Source organism: Thunnus albacares, chromosome 13, assembly GCF_914725855.1.
Source record: "Thunnus albacares chromosome 13, fThuAlb1.1, whole genome shotgun sequence".
In the NCBI taxonomy this organism is placed as follows: Eukaryota; Metazoa; Chordata; class Actinopteri; order Scombriformes; family Scombridae; genus Thunnus; species Thunnus albacares.
In genome coordinates this window covers 6,208,351-6,224,844 of record NC_058118.1, presented here as the reverse complement: position 1 = coordinate 6,224,844, position 16,494 = coordinate 6,208,351, and the positions used below count along the sequence as shown (strand labels likewise).

At 37.2% G+C, this 16,494-nt stretch overlaps 2 protein-coding genes across 4 annotated transcripts in view; one reads left to right on the top strand and one right to left on the bottom strand.

Moving 5' to 3' along the window:
* ube2g1a (ubiquitin-conjugating enzyme E2G 1a (UBC7 homolog, yeast)) overlaps positions 1 to 3,575 on the bottom strand; it is a 6,481-nt gene extending 2,906 nt beyond the window's left edge. The window contains exons 1-3 of the mRNA XM_044370624.1: positions 3,355 to 3,575; positions 720 to 822; positions 474 to 571 (exon numbers count right to left, since the gene is read on the bottom strand). Coding sequence (XP_044226559.1) covers positions 474 to 571; positions 720 to 822; positions 3,355 to 3,400 — 247 coding nt within the window. The 5' untranslated portion in view covers positions 3,401 to 3,575. The remainder of the gene's footprint in view (positions 1 to 473; positions 572 to 719; positions 823 to 3,354) is intronic.
* spns3 (spinster homolog 3 (Drosophila)) overlaps positions 1 to 16,494 on the top strand; it is a 21,847-nt gene extending 5,353 nt beyond the window's left edge. The window contains exons 1-13 of one of the 3 annotated variants that reach the window (XM_044370622.1): positions 8,143 to 8,254; positions 9,160 to 9,406; positions 9,522 to 9,587; positions 9,943 to 10,079; positions 10,587 to 10,738; positions 11,424 to 11,490; positions 11,577 to 11,719; positions 12,187 to 12,339; positions 12,442 to 12,631; positions 14,076 to 14,141; positions 14,235 to 14,333; positions 14,469 to 14,640; positions 15,973 to 16,494. In XM_044370622.1, the coding sequence (XP_044226557.1) occupies positions 9,181 to 9,406; positions 9,522 to 9,587; positions 9,943 to 10,079; positions 10,587 to 10,738; positions 11,424 to 11,490; positions 11,577 to 11,719; positions 12,187 to 12,339; positions 12,442 to 12,631; positions 14,076 to 14,141; positions 14,235 to 14,333; positions 14,469 to 14,640; positions 15,973 to 16,040 (1,539 nt within the window). In that variant the 5' untranslated portion in view covers positions 8,143 to 8,254; positions 9,160 to 9,180 and the 3' untranslated portion in view covers positions 16,041 to 16,494. Of the gene's footprint in view, positions 1 to 8,142; positions 8,255 to 9,159; positions 9,407 to 9,521; positions 9,588 to 9,942; positions 10,080 to 10,586; positions 10,739 to 11,423; positions 11,491 to 11,576; positions 11,720 to 12,186; positions 12,340 to 12,441; positions 12,632 to 14,075; positions 14,142 to 14,234; positions 14,334 to 14,468; positions 14,641 to 15,969 lie in introns of those variants that run through there. The other 2 variants (XM_044370620.1, XM_044370621.1) reach the window with 2 other exon arrangements.

Genomic DNA, 16,494 nt, shown 5'->3' with positions numbered 1-16,494 from the left:
GATTCAATATTGGTAGCTGTTACAGGCTTGAGTCTACAGTAAGTGGATAGATTTGTATCAGCTTTGCACATCTGGAAAGTCTAATTACAAATTCTTCCTTACAAAGCAATTCAAGCTCTGTTAGATAGTGGGGGACAGTGAGCAAAAAACAACTTTCAAATCCTATCACACATTCTGCATTGGACTGAGGTATGGATTTTGACTTGGCCACACCAGGATACTAAAGGATTTGGCTGGTGATTTTCTATATTTTTCCTATGTTGTTGTCTAAAAACTATTAAAAACATGTGAATGAGTCACACCATTGCACTGGGTGACATTCCTTAGTATTCACAGATATCACAAAATTCAAAATCCTTAACATTACCAAAATGAAACAATAGGATAGCCTCAATGTTTACATCTTTGAGACAAACTGTATGACCGCAACTTCCTCTAAAATATCATTCACAGTGTGCAACACCAGTACCTACCATTAGGGTGCCAAATATCTGTGATAAATTTCATTTTAGGCGGCCTGAGAGGGTAGTCTTTGGGAAATGTCAGATGAGCTTTAAACACGCCACCTTCACTGTGAATAGTAAAAAGATAGAAGAGAAAATCAATATAATGATAACAGGTAAATAAAACATCCAGACCACTAGAAGTGATAAGCATTGCTCAGAGAACAAAAGCAATACTCCTACTATACCCCATTTATAAGACAGTGATAGACTTACTACAGTGTGTCTGGTGGCCCGATGATTAGGACTTCCCATCTGTAGAGATCACTATCCTCGATCAGGCCTGCTGAGAATCCCTCTACTGGGTTTTTATTCAGCTCTAGATATAAAAACAAATGCCAAGGTAAGTCAAATAGTCATTGGCTCATATCATAGTACTAGGTATGTTAACTAGGCAGATGTTGTGCTTTTCTGAAGACCAATGATGAGACACCGTAACCCATGTGTTAAGAGGCCTTGCCTGAAGGTTGAGTAAGGAGAAGCATGTTGCTGAAACCACACACCACCCTAATAGTCCGGTGCCAAGTCACACGCACTCACTAGGCCACACTGCAGTTCTCCAGACTAACTTTACACATAATTTCATTTTGAATGATTAATTATATAATAATTACAAATTCAAAATACCTGAACTTTTATATAGGTGCTGTTAGAATACTGATTCTAATCAGAAATCTTGTGAGAGATCAGTTCATAGTGCTCTTACACATAGTACTGAGGGTAAAAGTGTCACTTACAAGTGTAAACCATGTATGTTTTGTATCTCCTCCACTGAAACGGTGCCATTTGTCTATCTGTTAGTTAACAGGACATCATGAATACTACTAAAATGATTTCAGTTAAGTTTAGTGGGAAGTTACACAATGGACCAAGGATGAACTGATTGGTTTTGATGCAGATAATACCAATATGTGGCCATTTAGAAAGGATCTTCCACTTACGATTTCTGAACCGTGAACCCAAAAAATCATCTTTTTTTTCTTAGATTCCAGAAATCTAGTGAAAGAAGTATTTTACCAACACACAGATCCATATAAGCCATCGTCATTTCCACCTACACAGACTTTCTATTTTTTTTAAAGACACTTTTGTCACAAGTCTTCTCACATATCTAATAGTCATCAAATTTGGTGATATGCAACATGTCTGGATGACCATCCAGGTCCCTGCCATTTGGCTGAAATTCTTATGGACCTGGCCAATTTGCCATTAGGTATCGTAATTCTTGAATGCAGCATTCAACTGTAAACAAAAATTGATCACATCCACATATCAACTCCAAACAATCCAGCAAAAACAGCTGGCACTTCAGCAACATGACTGATTCAAATGGTTGTAAATAAGTAACCTTGAGTCTTTCTCAATTTGAAATTTTGAACAATAATATATTAACTGGATTTGAGAATTTTCCAACAATCTGTGTTGCTGTCTACACACACACGTGTGTGTGTGTGTGTGTGTGTGTGTGTGTGTGTATGTGTATATATATATATATATATATATATATATATATATATATATATATATATATATATATGTTTTGATTTATTGGGCAGCCTTGGCAGATGTGACAGTACATATATCATTTCTTGGTTGGTTAGCAAACTAACTGGTGTTCTTCCTTTGTTCTGTATATTCAAATACTGTCACATTTTTAGAGCTGCTGCCTCTGTGTTACAAGTGAAGTCTGATACTTTTAAAAGGTAATCACTTGATGTCTTACAAGCAAACATGGCAACACTGCCATGGGTAAAGACTTTGATGGGTTTCAAAGCCACTAATTTTAGACTTTAGACTATCTTATGTCTACAACAAAGGACATGAAAAAATGCTTATATTCATTTCAACAGCCTCTACAACAGAAGTATGAGCAGTCTCTGTATAAAATCTTCCCTTGTTAAATGCACAACCCTTACCTAAACTAACCTCAAGTGTGTGGGTCATTTTCTTAAATTCAAGTTTTAGTAGTCAGTAAAAATGGAGAAGGCAAAGAAATACTAACCGTAATTTAGAATTTCAGACATAAATTAACCATTTCTATCAAATCCCACTCCAAAAATATTCAGGTCCAGATTAACCATCTTGAGAGAATTTATCTACTATAGAGAGAGAATATCTGGAAACCTACAAAGGAGCACATTATGTTCCTGACAGTTCGCATATGGGGTTCACAGTCTTAAAACAAAACCTGACATTATCTTGAGCAAAGAGCCCCAAACGACGTGTGTGCCACTCAGCTGCTTTTGAAGGGTGACTAGTATTAGGGTTGCTAAATTGAATTCGCATAAGACTGCTAAAATAGCGAATAGTGGCAATGCGAGATTAACATTAGCTTGTTAGCTCGGCGTGTTGCAGCTAACCACAGTGACAGCAGCTAAATATAACAACTCTTATGTGGATAGCGAAGGAAAATGGGTCAACTAGTGTAACGTCACTTAAGTTTTAAGAAGAAAACAGTTACTATCATCACGTTAATCACATATAACTAGCAAACAGCATGTATAAGAATGCAAAACAACACGTTATGACGGTTAAAATATATGTAAACATATCGAGTCAGCTATAAGCTAACGTTCAGCTAACTGATTGTGGCTAGCCCTCCGGTATAGAAAGTCGTTGGGACTTCTGACAGCGGCTTTCAACTGAAATCAGTATGCAACGTCGGAACATACTCCTGTGAGTTGGTCAGGAGCGTCTATTGCCATCCACTGCTATAATCTCCAGGCAGTTTGTTTGTCATGGGACAGTAACGTTAGTGTGGAAGGTTCAAGAAAACAGTTTGAATCACAGCTAACGGCAGCATCCGAGAAAATGCACCGTTAGCATCAGTTAACGCCAAGGTTTAAATTACCTGCAAGCTGTCTCCTGAGTAACAGTGCTGACTGAGGCTCTGTCATAATTTAGGAAATGTAATGCCGCTGTGTTCAATGGTTAATATTTCGAGGTAACAGCGTTAAATTAACGTTCGCTAAACAGTCCTCCGTCCCCTCTATTTTCAGTTTAGCATTCTCGTCATTCTTCTTCGTCGTTGCCTTCTCCTGCTGCTACTGCTGTTGCAGCTTCTTCTTCTTCTTTTGTTCTGTAATGGCGGTAGGCAAACAGCCTTTAGGTTTATTACCGCCACCTTCTGGATTGGAGTGTAAATCAGAACAGTTACCACTATTGCATTGCAATTCTCCTTTAATACCAAGTCCCATGTGATTCCTTTGAAGTGTATCTTTAACTTTGTAACTTTTTAAGTGTCTGTTTCTCTTGCTGATATCTAGGACAGTATAAAAATACATGCTCCACCGTTTCCTGTAGTCCACAATGTTCCTATCTACCCACAGTATGCTTATTCATGATGTTTAATATAGTGCTCAGACTGGTGTGACCAAACCTCAACCTTGATATAATGTCCCCCTCTTCTCTATTTCTACTGCTTCCTCTTATTTCTCTTTCCTTTCTTTTAATGCGGTAGTAGTATCGGCCCTTCTGCTGTTGCATCATCTGCTGCTGTTGAGATTTTATAGCAGCTGGCATCCTTATTGATGTATTACTGCCATCTTCTGAATATGCCTCAGTCCTGCGTGTTGTTTGTTGCATCAGTCCTGTCCTGAATGAAATACAATAAGAATATTTGCACTCTACAATGTCTTCTATAATCCAATATTCTTTAATCCTGTGTGTGTGTTAACCTGAACCTCAGTTGCCACATATTTCCTGCATGTTATCATCTCTACAGTTGTGGAATCTTAGCATTGTTCACCAAAACCAGTCCTGTAACATGCAGTGGGCTGTTCATTACCATGTCCTATCCTTAATCTGTCCATTTTCACTTAATATTTAATATTTCCTCTAAAACTTGAATTGAATATAGATGTTTTCCCTCCTCCAGTCTTTGCCATACTTACTTATTTTCTTCTACCTTCTACCACCTTACTCCTTCAGCAAGCGTTTATCTCTGATTAGCCTCACTATTTATCACCACACAAAGCAGCCATATACAATAACTGAGGCAACAAAAGGCCAAGGTTATATTATGTGTTCTAAAACATTTCCCTCTTATAAACCCCCAAACAGACAAACACACTAATGTCTAATGATACATTTATGAATGTTGCTTCTGGCTATATGCAAGATTATTCTGTCAAAGACTCCCACAGGATGTCATTTTGACTCAGGGGTGCTTTTATGTGAAAGATTTGTCATTGCTGATATACAGTTGTACTAGCAGTGGTGGAACAATAAGATCAGCATTGTCTGAGAAAATTGTTACCAGAAATGGTCAACATATTGAGTTGGTATCTACTTTTAAATACCAACGGTTTTTAATTGATGACCACTTGTATTTTAAGGCACATATCCAGTATGTTACAAAAAAGCTGAAGCTTTTACTAGGATTTTACTATAGAAACAAGTCTTTTCTTTTTGTGTGAAACAGAAATTGGTGGAGTCTACCTTTTTATCTGTCATTGATTATGGTGATGTGTTGTACATGAATGCCTCTGCTCACTGTCTTCACATGCTGAATAGTGTGTGTCATGGGGCTCTGAGATTCATTACATATTGTGGATCTTTTACTCACCACTGTGTATTATACTCAAAAGTGAATTGGCCTGCTTTATGTGCACGCTGCCTCAGTCACTGGTATGTTTTTATTTACAAATCCATTCTTGGCAAAATTCATATTATTTATCTTCTCCTTTAAACTTGAAATATGAAAATTACAATCTCCTTGCTCAGGACATTTTATGATTCGTTGTTTCCAAAGTCTGAACTGAACTGAGAAAGAAAGCTTTTAGGTTTTCTGAACCTGCTGCAGAAAACTGATCTTAAACTTCCAAACATAGTATCCCTGAACAATTTTAAAACTATGGTGAAATACATTGAGTTCAGGTTGTCTGTGTGCATATGTTTTATCTGATCATTTTAATGTTACTCAGATCTATGTGCTCGTTATATGTGTGTTGCTGCTATTCTTGGCCAGGTCTCCCTTGTAAAAGAGATCTTTGATCTCAATGGGACAAACCTGGTTAAATAAAGACTAAATAAAAATACTGGAATCAATAGCTAGTATTTTTAAGATAACTGAACCACTTTCGTGGCATTTCTTGATCCTTTTTCTGCAGAGCATGAAAATAATAATGTTTCTAAAGATAATTGGACCATAGATGATGTTTTGACTGTCATGTTGAAATCTGGTCATACTTGTGTGGTCTTGTCTGGAGGTTGGGTTGAATGGTTCTCTGATGTATGGTTCTGTCTTGAACAAAGGATAAATAAAATGTAAACATAGTAATTGCTTTCTATGGAAGCCGAGAACGGCTGTGCTTGCAATAATTTATTTTTTTAATGCTGTTATCTCAAGATCACAAGTCGATTTATCTTAACAAGATAATTTATTACAAGATTTATCACAAGTGGAGCTGATTGTCACTTGTTCATTCCTGTCTTCTCCTCTCCACGTCTCCCTCACATGGATAGCTCAACTGTTTAGATCAAACACAAGAAGCCTTCAGGTGGCTCTTAAGGATGTGGGTTCAAATCTGTTATATGTTGGTTCTTATTCTCTCTCCACTCCACTTTCCTCTCTCTCATAAAGTCTTATAAAAATGAAAATGCTTGAAAGGTATCTCTTACATGAAACATCCCATCAGAATATGAGCAGGAGTTATTCAACCTGCTATTTGACTGTGACACAGATGTCATTAATAAAGGTGTTGTTAATAGTAATGGGTACTGGGTGACACTGATTCTGATTGCTAGGTAACAGCTGTAATACTTACAGTAAACACTAGATGGCAATAACTGATGTGACGCTAACAGCCCTCAACAAAAGGATTACAAAATTTAGGCATACTATCACAATTAAGTATCACAGGTAACTTAAGTTGTACTTACCTATACTACTATTATAACTACAGATAATAATGCCAATAATGAAAAATCATTATCACAATACTAATGAAAGTACACAGAATTGTGAAAGCAGGAAGAAATGAACCCACATACAAATAATTAAGCATAATGTCATGTAATACACACATTTGGATGATTTTTTTCAGGTCTACACATTTTTCTCTGCAGCTCTCCCAGTATGGCATCAACTACTATATTCTCATTTGACACTAATTTCAGTTTGGTTACTTCTTCCTTTAACACACAGAAATTATTTCACACCTTTCAGTTCACAACATACTTACTTGCAATATGTGTTACGGAGGAAGTTGATCAGTAGATTGTAATAATTTCAGTTCTCGTCAAGCAGCAACCACATATGCAACTGTGTTGCTGGTTGATAAGTGTTGTCAGAGTCAAGAAAAGCCACTGAACTACATGACAAGATGGCCTTAATTAGATCAATGGTCACTTTGTGAAGTGACTTACTTACCTACTTTAGTGACTTACTATACAATCTTTAAGCTCAATTGGAACAAGCTTGATGTTCTTACAGTGGAGACCAAGAGACATCTGTGAGGCTTATAATCTGTAGGGATTCATTGTCTCAAGGAACATGGTGAAGTCTCTTATGTGATTCTCCAAACCTGCTGACAAAAACATCAATTTTCCACACTCAACTCTTGAGACAGAGGCAATTTTTTCACAACATCCTGTTAAAGATTTGAAGCTTTGCAATCTGCCTTGAAGTAACCGTTTTAAAGATCATTTTTGAGAGCAGAAAACACTGAAGGACGTATTGACAATTTGATGCTCTGAATAAAAGCGACTAGTATTAGGGCTGCTCAATAATGAGTCTAGAATTTATATGAATAGTTAATATTCCTAACACACATTCACATTCAAATGGGAAACAAAGTGATTTCCATGGAGGAGAAGGTACTTAAGATCCATCTTTCTGAGGTCACAACTTCACTTGACTGAAGTGAAAGCTTTAATTTTTACACTTACAGTATTTTAATGCACAGGGATGTAATGTCAAAGAGAACACAAATTACCAGAGCAGTGGTTGCATGCCACCAATTAAACAGATCACAGCTTTGTTGAGACACAAGTAAAGATAGCAATGAAGCAGCAGTTTATTTGTCTCCTGAGGGGACAGATTTCATATCTTCATATCCTCTTCCGTACATATCTCTTAGCAAGGTTCTGAAGACAATCATTTTAACCATAGATCTTATTTTTGGTGATGGTGTGAAAGATATGCTACCAGAGCCGTCTCACAAAGACTGTGCACTAGCAGCTTTTCTAGTGCAGCTTTTCATCCATTAGATTGACACACACTAATGTATCAGAGGCAATATCTCTCTTTCAAAATCCAAATACAGTATGTATCTGAACAATTCCTGCTTCAATGACAGAGCCAGAACCACTGATGAAAGTCACAACACATTCATCTAGGCTTACAGCTTACCACCTGACACCCACATGTGCCATCTGAGTCCTTTTGTCTTGCTGTTGTGTGACTTGTGTGAATAAACCTGCTAAAAGTTTTTAATGAACCAAGCCAGTCACATATAATCTTTTTTTAACATTATTATAAGAAAGACTGAAAGAAAGAAAAAAAGGAAGAGAAGACTGAAATGATTATTTGGCTTGTTTACAACATTGCATCACAGTGGAAGTCTGTGTGGAAGCATATGACCAACCCAGAATGGGCTGATCCCCTTGCTAACCTAATATCTCTTGAGGCATATCTCTTCAGGCCTTAGTTAGCTTCCTCAAACCTTAGAGACACACTGAGCAACACTGTAATCTGACAACTGCAAATATGGAATGAACAAGGAAGATTAACAAGACATCATCAACACGTACGTGAATCTATCTATTTCTCAAGTTTATAGAGACTGTTTTGATAGCTGAGGAGTTGTACCTGTATGACAATGTAATGAAGCTTTAACTGAAAATAATGTATCTTCAAGAGTTGAATTGTTTTCACTGCATTGATCCTGTAACCTGGGCAGAAAGCATGAGGGCTTCTCTATAAGGACAATGTTATGTATTTTATACTTTATATTTCTTATCCTGTTATGTTATTATTTTATAGTTTTAACTTGACAATATTTGTTAGGATTCTACATTGTACACCCAACATCTTGCCTACCTTCGTCAATATACCTCTGAACTCATAATCACCCAATAACTGTCACTGTGTGGTTACAAACCCGTCTTGTGCTGTTGTGAGACTGCTGGAGGGAAAAAAAAAAAAACTTAACTGAGAATCTTCCTTCTCCTTTTTCTGTCTTTTTAACATTGTTGCGACGATTTGTTCTTAGTTGTGTAATTGTCTTTTGTGTCATAAGGACTATTTCAAAAGTGGTACCACAAACCAGATTATCTGATTTCCTCTAAACTAGATTACCATAAGAGCTGCAGTTGAGTATAACCTGAACGTTTCTCTCAGTGAGTCATGAGTTGAATAAATGTATGATGGGATAGAGACAGTCTCCTATTGTTCTGTGAAGCAATTAGACTTCATTTTAAAGATGAAAGCAAGAGAAGGTATAATTTGTAGTCACTTGAAAACATTTATTTTCTTTATATACTGTATAATTGTATAATTCAATAATTCAGTCCTGTCTCTGAGCTATATTGAGTTGTCTAATAAGACTTGTTTCCAAACTTCTGTGTACACCCTGCAACATAATTATGTTAAGTGTGAGTGTAGAGGATAAAGGATTTCTCTAAAACTGGGTTGTACATTCTCCATTTCCAGGTAAAGAAAAAGCTGCTCACTATGGAGCCAAAGGGATCAGTCACGTCCCCTCAGGACAGGCCGATGCCTGAACGGAGTCTGAGCACCAGCCCTGGTCTACGCTATGGCTCTCTTGTGAACAGCGTTTCATCACTTGCACCAACAGAAGCGGACAAAGCAGCCATATCACCTACACGTGCCTACATAGCTGTAGCTGTGCTTTGCTACATCAACTTGCTCAACTACATGGAGCGGTACACAATAGCAGGTTAGATGAGCTCTTGTGTACATATGACAACACTGCCTAACAACAAACACCATGTACTGCTTCTAATTTGGTGGTCTTACACATAAATTGTTTTTTTTTTTTTATTGTTATGTAGGTGTCCTTACCATCATTCAGGAATTCTTTCACATAAGTGACAGTATAGCTGGACTTCTACAGACAGGTATGATGATGCATCTTCTTGACATACTCACGCACTATCCCTTTAAGAGATGAATGTTCCAAACTCTGAAAAAAAGGCCACACAAATGTTGAAGATCCCCATTTTATCTGTACATAAGTAAGATAGAATCATGCAACATGTGCTGCAAGGAAATTGCAGAACACTGTTTATTATTGCAAGACAAGAAATAATAAATGAGACACTTCTTGGTTCAAAAGTAGATTAGTCAGATATCAACACTTTTATATATTTACTTGGGTTTTTATTCTTAAAAGTTTCATGAGTGTGTTTTCATGTATTGTCACATTATAAAGTCAGAATTGATTCTGGGCTTAAAATATTAACGCACTTACAGTTTTCATCTGCAGTTTCTTACTTCTGGCACCTTTCTTCGGTTACCTCGGGGACCGCTACAACAGGATATATATCATGTCGGGTGGTTTGAGTATGTGGCTTGTGACCGCAGCTGGAAGCTCTTTTGTCACTGAGTCGGTAAGTGATAACTATGCTGTATGACTTCTTCTACACTTAAAAAAAGAAGAAGGAAGATCAGAAAATATTTCTTCATAGTGCTTTTTGTTAGTGTTCCTTCCTCTATCATTTGACCTCATCACACACTCACTCCGAAAATGAAAATGACGCTGAAGAATGAAAATGAGTACAGACAGGAAGATTTTGATGAGTTTGTTTCTGGTTTAAGATACCTATCTTCTGGCTGCAAACATACTAAGCTTAGATAGATGCTTAAGCAAATGTTATGTGAGTCAACATAGTAATTATCAACTGAGAAGCATGTTGTAAATTTGTTTAGTGCACAACATAGATATCAACATGAAGTACAAAAGAGAAATCCCAGTATATTCTGCAGTTTCTTTGGGAAATAAATAGATATGTATTATTGATGAATTGTACTGTTCTTGGCTGTAAGAATGGCATTATGTCAAACTGTGAGAGGGTCTCTGTGGTATTTGAGATTAAACGTTGTCTTGATCTCTTCAGTACTTCTGGCTTCTGGTGCTGTTGAGATCTCTGGTCGGGGTAGGAGAGGCCAGCTACTCCACCATTGCTCCCACCATCATTGGTGACCTCTTTACTGGGCCTAAACGGCTCCTCATGATCTCTGCCTTCTACATCTGTATCCCTGTTGGAAGGTTAGAAACAACATCAATTTATTTCTACAGCTGTGTTTTTTTCCCACATTTTAACCCATTAATTATAAATGTTCACCATTTTTCTCAAGCATATCATAGCTTTTTCTTTCCAAACAGCAATAGTAACATTATATTGCTGTTGTGTGGGAGTGAAACTGAAAGCACAGATTGTTCAGACATGTCATGTGAATGCTACATTTACTTCTAGTGGGAAACTCCGGCATTTGAGATGTTAGAGCCAACAGCATTCACAAAATAGTGCTGTTGGAAAATCAAATTGGAGAGATGAACAATAAAAAACCATGTACAGTGTGAAAGGGATTAAAGGATTGTTCCTTTGAAACAATATGTGCTTTCAAGCAGAGATAACAAAGCCATAGCAACAAAATTCTGCTTCAAGTCTCACTTTGCAAGTTAATTTTTACAATGTGCTGAAAGAAACTGAACACTTGCTAAGCTATGAAATTAGTTGGAAAATGACAGACAGTGATGTAAAGGGAGCTTTTACCAAATCAACTACCATCCAAATCCAAAGTATGGTCATTTAAACTGTTCAAAGTTAAATCAATATGTGAAGAGGCTTGTTTTTTTCTGTAAATACCAGAAGACATGCTGCCATATTGTTAAGCTTGTTTATGTCATTGCAATCACTCTCAAATGGTTTTATCATTCTGTGTGTTTTCAGTGGTCTTGGATACATAGTGGGGTCATCAGTTACGAGTCTCACAGGGCACTGGCACTGGGCTCTCAGGGTGAGGATAGTTTCATAATCACTAATGTAAATGTAAGTTGAGCAATGACAGTGATAGATATCATTTACATTTTTCTGTGTTGTCAGGTCACTCCCATCTTGGGTCTAGTGGGACTTATCTTGCTGGTGCTCTTATGCCCAAACCCACCCAGAGGTGCTGCAGAAACCCATGGAGTAGGAGTTACAGGAAAGAGCTCCTACCGGGAGGATGTCAAGTATCTTTTGAAAAAGTAGGAAATTGAAATGAACACTGAATTAATACTATAGTCTGGCTGATACAGCTATCTATTGAGAGTAAAATCAGATGACAACAAATATTTTTGATAAGGATCCCTTAATTTTGGTTATTAAAGAATTGTGACCAAGATATTGTGTGCTGAGCTAAACATTCACAGCTGAAAAATAAATATATCAGTGCTCCCTGGTGGGTAAACTCTGTAACGGTGTCACTGTTTCTAAATGATCTAACATGTTTCTAAATCTTAAACATGTTTTTGGCATTACTGTATTGTAATTTTTGTTAAATATATACAGATACTGATATATCTGCAATAAGTTAATATCAGCGGATATATTGTCGCAGCTGATTTATTGATCAGGCTTTGATTAATACTGTAGTATTTTACATTAGTCCCTAAAGTTAACAGAGATATTACTTATATTTTCTGATCTTCTTGTTTTGTTACTCTGACCCTAGTAAAAGCTATGTGTGGTCATCAATGGGAGTGACGGCTATGGCCTTCCTCACCGGAGCTCTGGCTTTCTGGGTGCCCACTTTTTTGTCCAGAGCTCAGGTCTCTCAGGCAACCCAACAGTTGTCTGCCGAAAAGCTCTTCAACCGCTCAAACAGGTGTAGTGTGACCTTTGACTTGCATCACTCTCCATTTACCCCATGTCCTTCAAAATGTCTTGAAAGTTTTTACAATGCCGGCTGCCTCTGCTCCCTTTACAGTCTTATCTTCGGTGGTGTGACGGTGGCATCGGGCATTCTGGGAGTATGTCTCGGCACTGGTTTATCCAGATGGTTCAGGAACAAAGTGCCTTATGCTGACCCACTCATCTGCGCTGTGGGCATGCTGGGATCGACCCCCTGCCTCTTTGTTGTCATCTTTGTGGCATCATCAAGCATTCCAGTTACTTACGTAAGAGACAAACTTCTGTCTTTGTTGGTGGCCTCCAGCTAAATATTTATTTTAAACAAAGGATTTAGTTACCTGAATGTCTGTGCCACAGTTTCTGCAGTGTTGGAAGCAGAACAAAACTTAAAGGATAGATTCACATTTTTCCACATGCTCACATGCATGTTGAAAGAGTTATCAGTCGCTGTTATCTCTGAAGAAACAGGACTCCAACTCCAAATCTTCAACACTCTCAGACAGCTTAAGTGAGTATCTTCCTTAACTGCATGCTTTTTAGTATGAAATTCCTTCTTGTGCTGCTATTCCTCAACCACAGCCTAGCACAGCGACAATGTGTGTGGAAACACAAAGAGGGACATTCACACTAAAAAGACTGTAAGAAGGTCGGTATTTGACTAACTGAGACTGCTGAAGCCTCACATTAGGTTTGGCTGAACTTTAGACAGGGCAGCATGTCTAACATTAGGAAGGCATCTCTTCACAGACACTATGGACAAGAGGCATAATTACAGTGACCAATGACTGTTTCAATTTGCATATAAGCATGTGCGTATTGTTTTGAGAAACACTTTAGAAAATGTGAACCTATCCTTTAATATTTGCGACTTATAGCCACATGTAGATGTTCAAACTGTCTCCATGTGATTTTCATTATGTCACTCAGTGATTTGATAAATTAACCCCAGTCAGCAGTCAATCAGCCAGCTCTAACCAGTGATAGCTTCTTTAACATCTGGAATCTGCAACAGCACCTTTTAAATTTCTTCTAATGGTTGAAGTGTCAATATTGAACGATAGTGAAGACCTAAGCAACACTTCAAAGTGAATGTGTTTGTTTTTCAGAGGGATGTTTGCCCTTTAACTCTTATAGAACATATTATAAAACATAATGAAGAAATACTTAACAAATCAAAAATGTAATAATCATTAATTTTAAAATTTGATTAATTTTGTTATATTTTTTAAATTTTCAAAATGTTGTTTGATCCATCTAAATATTGATTGATTTTAGTCCATAATGTATAGTTCACAATAATGTATGATGCTACTAAAGGTTTGAGAAAAGTCAACATTTCAAATTCTATCCAAGATGTCAATGGTTCCATAGACAAAATGTCCAGATGAACTATGGGTAATGTTGACGTAAAATCATGAATAAAAAATAAACATGAAAAATATTTTTACAATATATTAGTGCAGCCATGGCATGTGGGGTTTGATTATGTCAGTAAGTATAAGTGTTACAGCTTCAACGTAATGCTGTAACAAGCTCATAAAGAACATGTGATAATGTTAAGTGTAAAACAAGAGACATTTGATGTGGAAAATCAAAAATCAAGCTGTTAATTTATTTATCAAGTGATTATTGGACAACTGATTAATTGATCAATTTATCTATTGCTTACTGATTGTCTTAGATATGTCCCTTATTAATGTCTCATTTCAGGTCTTCGTTTTCTTGGCTGAGCTGCTGTTATCACTGAACTGGTCCCTCCTGGCTGATATGCTGCTGGTGAGTTTGAATGATGTGATTGGAAATAAAAACATGAAACAGTCTGCTGAAGCTTGAAGTCAACCGGTTGTTTTGTGTTACTTTTCTCTTCAGTATGTTGTTGTACCGACCAGAAGATCGACAGCTGAGGCTCTCCAGATCACAGTCTGTCATCTTCTGGGTGACGCTGGGAGTCCTTATCTAATAGGAGCGGTGAGAAATAGTTTCATTTTCCCACATTCAGCTTCTTTTTAGTGGTACTGTTTCATTCACTGTACCTCAGATTGATTAACTACATTTTCTGTGTATGATTGAACACCAATGCTGTTTTCACACTTGTGCCAGTAGGTCTCTGATGCTATACGCAATTCTAAACCTGAAACCCATGAGTGGAATTTCCTCAGTCTGAAGTACAGCTTCCTGATCTGCCCATTTATTGGGGTTCTGGGTGGAGTGTTTTTCCTCATGACTGCCTTGTACATTACTGAAGACAGGAGGGCAGCTGAGCGATTGGTTGAAGGTAAATTGACAGTTACTCTCCTTTCATTCTCTTGTGAACATGGTGAAAATGGTGTTACAGAGTACAACGAAGGCCCAAACAGAACAATTCTCTGCAAATTCTGCTGTTTTTTGAGCTCTGGTTACATGCTAACATCTAAATATTCTGAGAATGGAGAAATGAACAGTTAAAAAAAAAAAAAGAAAACTGATATGGCAGAACCAAAAACAGCCTATTGTCTTTTTTATTCCATGCATTCTTCTTCCTTCTCAAAACCTGGCGCCTACATTACCCACAATGTAACTTGACCGCCAGATTCAACTCTGTTATGCTAGTTGTGGCTTATATATTGTCATGCAGAGATGAGGAGCAGTTTACAGAGGTGTGGTAACCTCACTTCTTTCCAACTCCACACTCCCAGATTCATTTCGTTTTATAAACATGTAATCTTCAGCCCCAACAAACATCACTTGAGGCAGTTTAGCACACTTTAAACAGCTTTCTCTGGAGCCACAAAAGGCTTTATACATTTTCACATATGCAGTAACACTCCCCAGGCTTTTTGTGTGGATGACACACTGGCACATGATTAAGTATTAAATATTATCACCAATATGTTTGTTTCTTAATGTCAGTGTCACACACATGCTGGGGTGTCCCTTCCTGAACAATAATCTTTATTCAACTCACTAATTACTAAATAGCACTCCTCCTTATGCAGTTAAGAACAAATTCCCCTTATGTGCACACATGCCCCACTAACACACTGGCAGTCTAGTTCTCTAACAAGTCAGAGCCAGAGATGGGCCAAACTTTATAAAGACAACGTTGTCTTTCTAGTTTGGATCTGAGTTGACTACATACTCTCCATTCTGTTGGACTGTTTATCAGTATGTGGCACAGCTGCACCGAGAGGCCTACTTAGTAGGCATCACCTTAGTAGATAAGAACTGGTTCCCTCCTAACATGGTCTGACATACAGTTATCTGATCTAGAGCTGCTTAATGAGCTGATTAATCTATTAATTTATTGGTCAATTGACAAAAAGTGAATCGACAGCTATTTTGATAATCACTTAATCATTTTGAGTCATTTTTGATGTTGGTTCCAGATTCTTAGATGTAAATATTTTTCTGGTAAGACATTTTAGGTTGCATCTTGGGCTTTGGGAACCAGTGATTGACATTTTTCACCATTTTCTTACATTTTGTAGACCAAACTACTAATTAATAGAGAAAATAATCAATCACTTAATCAATAATGAAAATAATTATTTGCTTGTTATTTTCCTTACTCTGATCCTGCATTCACATGTTTTGTGTTTGTGTGTGTGTGTGTGTGTGTTATCAGAAGATTCTCCACCACAGCCAGGTCCTGCATTTGAGCCCGCTGTGGAACTGAGCAACGAGAAAAAAGAGTAAAGCTGGACAAAAGCAAACATGCAATAAATGTATTTGTGAATATTTGAAGTTAAGTTTAAAAAATGCAGGTATGGAGAACAGGGCATTGGAGCTGCCTTTTTCATCATTTTAAAATTTAAAAATGTTTGTCTGATACCATATTGTGTAGATGCACTTAATACTTCACTCAGGCCTGATTCATATCGCCTAAAATCACAAATTTGCTTGAAAGCGGGTACTCTGTGATTTTGGATAAAGATGACCTTTTAAAAGAACTTCATTCGCATTTGTCTCTCCTTCTCACAGCAACACTTCAGTGTAAGTTCAAAGTGGGAGCAGGTCATAAGCTGTTATAATATTACCTCCCATTCAGTGGATGATTCAATGTGCATTATATTGTACTTGAAAATGAAATGCTTATATTTTCTGAATTGAAATGTTGAAATTTTCAATAAATTTGTAAAAGCATTTGTAA